Raw genomic sequence first — 11012 nt, 5'->3', positions numbered from 1 at the left:
TCTATCTATCTATCTATCTATCTATCTATCTATCTATCTATCTATCTATCTATCTATCTATCTATCTATCTATCTATCTATCTATCTATCTATCTCTCTATCTCTCTCTCTCTCTCTCAGAGCCTAGCTAGCTCAGTCAGTAGAGCACGAGACTTTTAATCTCAGGGTCATGGGTTCAAGTCCCAGTTGGGCATCAATTTGTACATTTAATGCTGGTATGTGTTGCAAGTGTGTTTAGTGTTTAATCCAGCCATAGTATGTGCTGCTTTGCCTGAGAGGTAAAAATGATGTCATTGTAAGTAACTCTTTAAGTGTTTGAAGATGGTGCAATTGTTAGTATCAAAGAAGTTCTTGACAAAACTCATTTGTCAACAAAGTCTTTGTTGAGTTTGTTCTTTGATAGTGTAATTTGCTATACTCTAAATTATATTAAACTAAAACCAGACAAGCAGGAACTTGGGAGATTGAGACTGAACAGCTGTGTAGCCTTAAGAAAACCATTAATCAGTGAGGCTAACCAGAAAAAAAAAGTCTTCAAATTGCTCAAATTCTTCAAATTGCTAGAGAGCATAAAGATTGGACTCTAGAGCAATGGAAGAAGGTCATGTGGTCTAATTAGTCCAGATTTACCCTGTTCCACAGTGATGGGCACATCAGGGTAAGAAGAGAGGCAGGTGAAGTGTTACACCCATCATGCCTAGAGCCTACTGTACAAGCCTGTGGGGGCAGTGCTATGATCTGGTGTTGCTGCAGTTGGTCAGGTCTAGGTTCAGCAACAGTATGTGCTCAAAGAATGAGGTCAGCTGACTACCTGAATATACCAAATGACCAGGTTATTTCATCAATGGATTTTTTCTTCCATGATGGCATGGGAATATTCCAAGATGACAATACCAGAATTCATCAGGCTCAAATTGTGAAAGAGTGGTTCAGGGAGCATGAAACATGATTTTCACACATGGATTGGCCACCACAGAGTCCAGACCTCAACCCCATTGAGAATCTTTGGGATGTGCTGGAGAAGGCTTTATGCAGCGGTCAGACTCTGCTATCATCAATGCAAGATCTTGGTGAAAAATTAATGCAACACTGGATGGAAACAAATCTTGCAACATTGCAGAAGCTTATTGAAACAATGCCACAGTGAATGTGTGCCGTAATCAAAGCTAAAGGCTGTCCAACAAAATATTAGAGTGTGTAACAGTTTTTTTTTTTTTGGTGGCAACTTTTTTTTTTTTTGGCCAGCCAGTGTCTAAATAAACACATAAAAAAAAACTGACCAACATTTTTTACCTTTAATTTAATTAACAATGTGACCCAAAATGGATTTTAGACACTGTTTTTCCTTTTTAATGCAGCATGGGTCCAGGACAGAGTTTAGCAGAAAATACCTGTATGCAGCTTTTTTGCATAGCGGCTCACACACACCTCCTTTGTCATCCCTCTTCTCTCGCGTGTGCATTTTTAGAAATTTAGGCATCTTTTGAGATGGCCCACTGAGATCTTGGACTTCTTGGCTGTCTAAATGCTGCCAGGTGCAGCTGCAAGACCTCTGGAAATTTGCTGAAGGAAGAGTAAGAGCTCTTTGTTGAGTGTTACACTGACACGTGAGGCTAGTGGCAGCGTAAGTGAAAATTGGAGGGAAATTGGCAGCATGGGGGGCAAGAAAACATTTAAGAACCAGGAAAGGCTGGTATGCAGCAATGGTAAATCGATACTAAACAAATCTCTGCAACTCTGAAAACATCTCAGCATCATGCTGTGATTCTTGTGAAGCTCTGATTACAACACTGGCAGACAAATACAAGACTGGATATAAAACAGAAACAAAAACAGCAAACTTAAAGGCTTTGTTGTTGTTGTTGCTATATTCACATTCCATTTGGCTCCATTAGCACTCTGAGGCATTTGAAAAGTAATTTTTTTCACAGTCCACGTGGCAGAAAATTGCTTCCAGACTGATTTGCATTAATGTATTGAGACATTGAGATCACTAAATAGTATTGTTCAGTTTCTTTTTTTGGAGCACCCGAGATTAAAGTGTATACATTAAATCTGGTTAATGTAATATGTTGATATGAGAGGGAAAACTATAAATTGGCAGAACTATTTTTTTTAAGTGAACATGTATAAAATGTGCATTCTGGCTCTGGCTGGAAGAAAAAAAGAACTTTCTTCAGTCTTCTTAAAATTTGTCATCTCCACAGGTGCAACCCCAAATTGCAAAAACGATCTTGTTTTTATTTACCTATTACACAACGTTCCAACTGTTTCAGATTTGGGGTTCAGGTCTGAACAGTGGTACCATGAAGGGAGGAACACCCCCTTGCTCTCTTAACACTATAAAATGCATTTTCTCAGAAACTCTTCCTCTGTGTGAATTTAATATTTTTCAGTCAACATTTCTAAGAATACTTTTCAGGCATGAAAAGGCCTGGAGGTTGTTGTGCGAGTGTGAAAACTTTAACAAGCCATGCACCGTTTTATAGAAAGAGAGGATGAGGAATCTGTGACAGGAAATAGAGATATTTATTAATTTCTGCAAAGATTCTCAGCTCATGCAAAGATACAGCTCATGTAAACAAAATCACCAGAAAATACATTATAAATGTGTAGAGATTTCTTCTGTTCTTGGTGTCCCACTCTGGAATGTACAATATATGGAAGTTACATCATATTACAGATATCACATAAAGAGCCGGAGCCTGAACACTCCTTCCCTCCCCAAGGATCATTTCATTTCCAGTCATAATGTCAAAAAGCACTAAAAATAGATTTAATGGCAGGAATCGGCACGTTGCACGCAAGTCAAACTAATTCGGGTCGGAATTCGAGTTTGGACTTAGTCAAAGCACTCTGCAGCTCAGAATCATCAAATCAAACATTAAGATTAAAAGTACATTTTAAGACATTTGTGAGATATGTATGCATGAAAAGAAAACACACACACACAAGTACACACAGTGAAAGTATTTCCATTTGTGGTACACAGTAGCAGATGTGAAACAGTAACCTTTAATTTGGAGGAAAATGTCTCCATAGCTCACGTGGCCCATGTGCCTTTCCACATCAAATATTTCCTTCTTATTCTTTTAAGAAAAACAAAACTTGTATTCTTTACTCACCACCACACTAAGCATGTTAGCTTGTGGATGATTGCTAAAAAGCAATGAGTAGATACAGCTAATGGCGGTTTTAGTATTTGTTGGCTGACTAATTGAAACGATGTGGGGAAACGTTATAATGTTCACGGCATAGAACACCGTTTAACAAGCTAAAACAGGCTGTGATTTTCAAAAACTGTCAAAACACAGTCATAAACCTAGCTGTTTGCTTGGTCACAAACACTTAGAATTTAGTGAGACTGCAGCTAAATCAGTTTTGTTTTTGTTTTTCCAAAAAAAAAAAAAAAAACCATAAATAAACCAAACAAAATATGTGACCGTGTCTCAGCATTTAGTAACCTGCTTATTCTTTTATGGGAACATCAGTGAAAGCATGTCCTTTCTTTCCACATTTAAAAAAAAACAAAACTTGAGACAGCCACATACTTTTATTTAACTGTACTTTCGGTCCAAACTGACAACAGTGACACACCCGGTCACATTAAAAAAGAGCCTCAACCTGGTTTTATTCAATAGCTTGAACCAGTATCAACATCATAGATCTGAAACATTCAACAAAGACAGATGTAAAACACTCCTCAGACCAGTCAGCATTATAAAAATCCAGTGGTGAGTAGTTAGCATTCAAATTTGGGGGCTAATGCGTTGAGTAAACGATTTAATAAATAAATGAAAACAGGAAGAAAAAAAAAAGGAAAAAAATCAGCATCCTTTCTGGGAACAATCATTAAATCATCCAGAATGTCAGCAGAGAATTTCAGGACAGCTGAGCTCTTCCGTGGTGGTGCAAATATAGGGTCCATCCAGCATTAAGATCACTGATCCAACAACAGATTTCAGGATGTAGGCGGTGAGAAGCTTGTTTCCAAAGACAATCATTTTAGTCCCAAACAGCCAATGCCACATAAAGGGTGCGATAAAGACAAGAAGAATTTATTTCATCGACTGCCGCTCTGTTTTGTGCTTCCAGTTAACTCAGTTTGTGTACGTGGAATGTACTTATTGCCCCGCAGAAAGAAAAGGCTCTGGTCAGATCTTCGGATTCACTCTGAAGGAGAGGACAAATTGGGGGGGAGAACCTTCCCAGTGACAGTGTGACAAGATAGACCAAGGCCAACTAAAATCTGACCAGACATGTCGAGAGACTTAAAAAATAGATATACAATATCATGCTGCAAATATTCCAGATCCCAATACAAACACTTTATAATAGATTTTTTTTCCTTCTTTTTTGAACAGGCACATTAGTGTTACCCTGGAAAGGAATGTTAGAAAATATATATATATAAAAAAAAAAGACAGAAAATTCAAAGCGAAGTGCCGCAGCTGCCGACAGCTGCCGTGCGAGGCAGAAAAATCAGATCAATCCCATAACTCAAATCATACATCTTACATGGCTTAAAATCAAATACTTGTGCATCATAAAAGAATAAGAGTGGAAGTGGGGTGAGGAAAACAAGCACCTCCCCTCTGCTTTGCACAGAGTCAGTAGTACTGAGAGTGGACCTCGTCTCTCCGAGTACAGGAGGGACCACCGGAGTGAAGCAGAGAGTAGCAGAGGCAGAACCGTCCAGCACAGTAGTTTGAAGTAAGGCCTCTGGGTCATTTTTTTTTTTTTTGTGTGTTGGCAAAATTAAAAAGAAGAAGAAGAAGAAAAAAGAAAAAGAAAAACAGAAACATACATCTGTAACTTAATTAAACCTAGCTTGAAAACAATATGTGCAAAATGTAAATCTTACAAATATAACTTTGTTTTTTGTTTTTTTAGATCATTGAAAAGGATTGTGCTCGAGGTGGTTCGAGAGAGTCACCACCTTTTCTTTGTCCGTTCAGCTAGCAGCCCCGTCCTCTCCTTCTCCGACTGCTCGGAGTGCCGGGAGCTAGCCTTACGGGCTCGCTGTGGATTGGAGCGCACTCTTCACGTCAAGTGGATGGCTCGCTTTAGCTCCTCTACCTCCATCTGTGAGGAACGCAAACACACAAAGCAGATTGTGACTGTGTCAGGTACAGAAAAGTTGGATTTGTCAGCTACAAATAAAAAAAATTTAAAAACGCCAAACTGTCTAGTTTTTTTTCTGAACAATCAACAGGCCACACGTCAAACAAAAAAGCTTGATCAATTCTAGTTTGATAATCTCTTTAAAATATTATGAAAAATAAATGACGTAAAATGTTTTACACAAGTAAAGATGCCGTCAAATTTCTCTGTACCCTTTTATTAAAGACAGAAATGAAAATCAGTTATTGCTTTTGAATTTTAATTAAACGGGGAGGAATAATAATAATAATTTAAAAAAACTAATAAAACAACTAGCCTTGACAAAAAGTATGGTACCCGTAACTTCATATTTTGTTGCCCAACCTTTTGAGTCAATCACTGCAATCAGGTGATTTCTATAACTCTCTCTGAGACTCCTGCACCTGTCCACAGGTATGTGGTCTCACTCCTCCTGATCAAACTGCTCCATCTGTCACAGGTTTGAAGGGTTCCTTCTCCAGAATGCAGGTTTCAGCTCCTTCCACAGATGTTCAACAGGATTTAGATCAGGGCTCAGAAGGACACTTCAGAATGATCCAATGTTTTTGTTCTGATCCATTCTTGCTGTTTTTAGCTCTGTGTTTTGGGTCATTATCCTGTTGGAGGACCCATGACCTGAGACCAAACTTTCTGACACTGTGCAGTACATTTCACTTCAGTATGTCTTGAAAGTCTTGAGATTTCACTGTACTCTGCACAGATTCAGGACCCCTGTGTCCGACCCAGAACAGAGCCGAGTCTCCTCCATGTTTCACTGTAGGTACAGGGTTCTTCTCTTACTATGTTTTAGTTTTGGCTCTGTGAACATAGAGCTGATGGAACTTGTTGCCAAAAAAGCTCCAGTTTTGTCTCATCTGTCCAAAGGACATTCTCCCAGAAGCTTTGTGGCTTCTCAGTATGTATTGGCTTGTTAACTGGGGCGACTGGGGCTCAGTGGTTAGAACAGTCATCTTCCGAGAGAGTTGGAGATTCAATCCCATCAGTATGCAGTCATGTGTTGAAGTGTCCCTGGGCAAGACACTGAACCCCTCATTGCCTCTGATGTGCCCTATCAGTGTATGACTGCGATCTAAAGCACTGATTAGACTTAATAGAAGGATTTATTCAGATTAGCTTTGTAAAGATGTAGTAAAGTGTGTATGAATGTGTGTGTGAATGGGTAAATGAGGGCAGATTGTGTTGTAAAGCGCTTTGAGTGGCCTGGTTGGCTACAAAGGCACAATATAAGTACAGTCCATTTACAATTTTGGCAAATTCCAGTCTGGCATTTTTATTATCTGGTGTCCTCTTTGCTCGTCTTCCATTAAGTCCACTTTGACTCAAACAGTGACCAAAGGAGCAATCTGACACTGACGTAACCCTTTTCTTATTACTTTTGTGGGTTTAAAGTCATTCAGGTGACCTTTGTGGGTTTTTCGTGTTTTAACAAAAGGGTACCAACAAATTTGTCTGCATCTGCATTCAGTATTATACAGCTGCAGACTTCTCTGCCTGTCTGTTAAAAATATTCTCAGGTGCCCATAACATGGAGCTGCTGCTGCTGTGTGTGGAACCAAAAGCATAAATATTTGTTTAAGCTGATGGAGTCATGAACGCAGACAGCTCAGTGTGTGTTTCTTAAAGCGATTGATGCTACCTGCAGGTTCATGCGCTTCAGTCGCTCCTCATCCAGCTCTCCCCGCAGCTCTGAGATCTCTTTCCTGGAAATAGGCAAAGACACAAACATGCCATCAGCTCAACCATGATCGAAATATACTCAATATTCAAAAACAAACTAAAAATATCATTTAAAGTCTTGGGATGTGCTTCTTTGACTATTATCGGTTTAAAAGGATATTTAAGCCAGTTTAAAGTGATGTTCTGTTTAAAAGTTATGAACAGTTCAAATCTCACCTGCTGAAGATAACTCTTTGAACGACCTCAGTTTGGAGAATTAAAGTTTAAGTCTGGCAGGACTAATGAGCTAATGACTAGTCTGATCGCAACAAAGACCAAAGTGGTTTGCTGCCGTCTGGGAAGAAAAATCCTCCAGGCTCCAAAATTTCATAGTAGTTTATGAGAACACTATTTTATAAATGTTCATGTTGTCATCAAGTTTTGAATATACAGTAATTACAAGGAATTCTGTGGACTTCACTTCAGATTTCTGTTGAAACGGTGTAATGTTATTAAAGAGGTGTAAAGGTTTATAAAATAACGTTTGCACCGCTATTAAACTTTGGAAGCAGGTCCCATTATTATTTTGTCAACACAGTTCGAACAGACCTGCTTTACTGACGTAAAACATGTCCAATCTTTTTAACTTCATAGCAATTTGCCAAACACTATTATTTAAACTATTTTCCATCGCTGACAGTTTAACATTACCATTGATTTAAGTAGAAATATTATAATATTCTTACAGAAAGTTCCCCAGGCTACACCACAAGTGCTACAACTAGCCGCTGCCGTTTGCGCTTTCAAATATCCACAGAATTCCATATATAAAACCATGTATTGCAAAACTGACAGTCTTAAAAAAGGTGTATGAAAAAGCGTTTGCGTGAACCGCTAGGAATATTTGTAGACTGGAGCTCTTTAAGACAGCATCAATTCTCGTTGGGCTTAGCCGAATTCAGACTAGACAACCTCAGTTTGGAGAGATAAAGTTTAAATCTGACAGGACAGACAAGCAATTTGCTTGTCTGTCCTGTCAGATTTAAACTTTGTTCGAAAACCTATCTACAACAGGTAAGATATTAATTTTTCTTAACACTCACACAGAATGCCACTTGAAAATGGATAAAAGTTTCATTTAAATCAAGCCCGATTTTTAAAGCTGATGTGATTCGAGTCACAACACAAAAGATGACAAAAGGATTAACTATACCAGATGCAAAAAGACTGGATGATCTGAGCTCACTCAAAATTTATATAAATTTGTTTTTCCCCATTGTTAACCTCGCAGTAAGTTAACTGAAAAATACAAAAGCCTGAAAAAAAAAAAATCCAAGCATCATTTCAAAATATTTCCTAAGTCTATATCCTCAGGGAACATGTTAAAACTTTGCCACTGACACCCTGATCTCGTGCACATCAGGTTTAATTACATTTGCTGAGCTTTGAGCAGCTCCACAGTCAGCAGCAGCTCCTTTATCTGGCTCCTGAACTCGTCCAGCTGGAGTTTCGACTCGGTTTTGCTGATCTGCAAGGCGTCCACGTCCAAGCTCGGTGCTGCTGCGGGGCTCGGCTTGGCCTCGGTGGCCCTGTGGAGTGGCGGTGACTGGGATACACTGTTGGTGGAAGGCTGCGGATAGAACGCAGAGGCAGGGTGGAAGTTATTTTCCTCAGCTGTGCCAAACAAGCAACACTATTTCTTAAACAAAACAAAACCATAGCATATTTAGACCAGTGGTTTTGGTTTCCTGCAAGAGTACTGCACACCTTCTGTAGGTCTCCCCCGTGTATTACTTAAAGATCCCGTAGTTACCAGAGTATCTTTAGGCAAATCATGTGATACTTTACCAAATATGTATAATTACCTGAAAATTTAGAATTCAGTGTTTCTGAAAGATTATTTTCCTCACAAAGAAGAAGAGAGATCCGAATCTCCCCAAAACACTGAATGTGGACCCAGGTTTATCTTCTGTTACACAGACCGCGTTTCCATGGTGACTGGATGGACTGACCGCATTCTGTGTGGTGTGGAGAGTGGATCCACTTGTCACTCTTCTAAAGCTATGTTCCTGTGACTGGTTCACAAAGTTATAGATCTGAGTTCCAAAAGGCATTAAGCAAATGACACTCTAAAAACAGTAGTTTGGGTAGCTTGTTTCTGTCACACTCCATGTTTCCACCCCTTCATTGTTGGTATCTCAGGGCAGTTATTACCATTCATCTGCTGAACTTCTGTTTCTGTCACAATTTGCAATTCTTTACTTCTTCTAAACCCATGGACGTTAGTGATGTAGCACCTACAGTTAATCAAACATACTAACTTAACATGTGTCAAAAGATTTCCCTTCATTTTGAGTGAATGAAGCGACTCGGATGCAAACCTGTCCTACTCAGCAGACCCTTATTTCTGCTCTTGTTTGTCCAGTAAGCCTGGCTTCACTCTGAAACTGTAATTAGTTCTGGCTAACCATCCTAGAACCAAGTGAGATGGCCTTAAAGGCAATTAACGAAGCGCTGAAGTGGAAGACAAAGCAGCAAGGGGTGGTCCACTGTGTCCCTCTCAACATGCCCGATATGCTTTGGTCACACAGTGGTGTCCGGAGGGAGCCAATTACTTGGCCAGTGTGACACTGTCTGTGGAGAAAAACCTTTAAGGCCAATTGTTGCAATTGTTGCTGATAAACTGCTCATTTATTCAGATAGAACCTTTGGATCTCTGTCTGCACAGTAAAACTGTAGAACTACCAATGTTTGCTATAACTCCAGTAAAGTTGAAATTCTCTTTAGTTTTTTTTTTTTCCCTTGTTTGTATGTCATGTTCTTGGGATTTTTTTTTTTTTTTCAAATTTTATCTCATTTTATTACTGACAAAAGCAGGTAACCCCTTAGTCCCTAGGCCTACTGATCTTGTTGGCAGTGCTGGTGCCCCCATTACAGGGGCCGCTACTAATGTAGGGGTTAAGCACCCAAAAGAAATGGTCTGATTTGGATGTAATCCTTGATCCTTGTGCAGACCAGTGAAGGGGATGTAAAAATGGCTTGATATGCAAAAAGCTAGCACGTCTAAATTGGGGACCAGAGGGTATATTTGGGTCTTGTAGACACATCCAACACTTTTACCAACACTTCAGGGTTTCCCCCAGTGTATTATAAGCCTGGTGGGCCGCCAGGCTTTGGTGACCCTGCCGCCAGGCTAAGCTCCTCTTGTTTATTATAAATACGTCATTTTTTATATACGTTTTTTCCATCCGCACCCCCAAAACCGCTACCTTTATCTATCTCACCGCGCGAGGGTGCGCACACCAACAGTGATGCAATTGCGCTGTCCCCGCCCCTGCACGAAGGTCCCCATGCCACGCTACATTCAAAATGGACAATTTTGATGCTCTAGCTGAGCTGGTTCGCCTGTATCAGCATTTATATGACCCCTCTTTGAGAGACCACAAAGATAATCAAACGGTTCAAGACTCACAGAAGGAGATTACTGCTGCAGCCGATAAAAAAGAGTGTTTATAGACCACAGAGGGAAGAAATATTAGTCCTAAGATTGACTAATGACAACTAAAGCAAATAAATCAATGAAAGTCAAACTGAATGCTTTAAATTTAAACATCCTCTCTGTATCACAGCCAGAAACACAACAGCTCCTCCTCCTGAATATGTGCAGCCATATTTGACGTGACAACCATCTGCTCTCCTTTTTACCGTATTTCCACTGGTTATGTAGCGTACGGCCCACTGTCTTTTCAGGAAAACTGCACCGATGTAAGCGCAAAGTATAAACGCCTCCACCGTGTGCTCAGGTCTGTGCGCAGAGCCCTGAGGCTGAGCCACTTTTAGCTGCCACTGGAGTTAGCGCGTCGTAAGCGCCACAGCAATAAACATTGATCGAGCAGGTTTGACCAACAATGGTTAGTTAAGCCAAAATTCAGCGGGTGGCTTTACAAGACTGAATACGGAAAGCATGTTTTGTACTTAGTAAAAATATCCATGTTTACCAGTAAAATGATGCTATTAAATTCAGCATTAGATATGCTTTGTTTTGTTACATGTAGTGATCCAACATGCAGCCTGTGCCACAAAAAGCACAGTACAGTACAGCATCTCTCTGTTTTTCAGAGTTCTCTGTTGTTATTCATTGGCCTTGATGTGCCTTGTTTGCACTTTTTCATTTATGTTAATTTAATTTATTT

The 11012-nt window shown here is 39.8% G+C and overlaps 1 protein-coding gene and 1 non-coding gene across 2 annotated transcripts in view; one reads left to right on the top strand and one right to left on the bottom strand.

The window, feature by feature from the left end:
* The first annotated feature begins 121 nt into the window (after window positions 1-121).
* trnak-uuu lies at window positions 122-193 on the top strand. Its single transcript has one exon. It is a non-coding gene; the product is annotated as a tRNA-Lys (tRNA).
* Window positions 194-2508: 2315 nt separating this feature from the next.
* The window catches only part of LOC108249898 (CD2-associated protein), a 94827-nt gene continuing 86323 nt past the window's right edge, over window positions 2509-11012 (bottom strand). Inside the window, exons 17-19 of the mRNA XM_037981710.1 lie at window positions 8253-8449; window positions 6800-6863; window positions 2509-5085 (exon numbers count right to left, since the gene is read on the bottom strand). Coding sequence (XP_037837638.1) covers window positions 5044-5085; window positions 6800-6863; window positions 8253-8449 — 303 coding nt within the window. The 3' untranslated portion in view covers window positions 2509-5043. The remainder of the gene's footprint in view (window positions 5086-6799; window positions 6864-8252; window positions 8450-11012) is intronic.

Source organism: Kryptolebias marmoratus, linkage group LG19, assembly GCF_001649575.2.
Source record: "Kryptolebias marmoratus isolate JLee-2015 linkage group LG19, ASM164957v2, whole genome shotgun sequence".
In the NCBI taxonomy this organism is placed as follows: Eukaryota; Metazoa; Chordata; class Actinopteri; order Cyprinodontiformes; family Rivulidae; genus Kryptolebias; species Kryptolebias marmoratus.
Note: the sequence above shows the minus strand (reverse complement) of the source record. Positions and strands in the feature narration are given on the sequence as shown.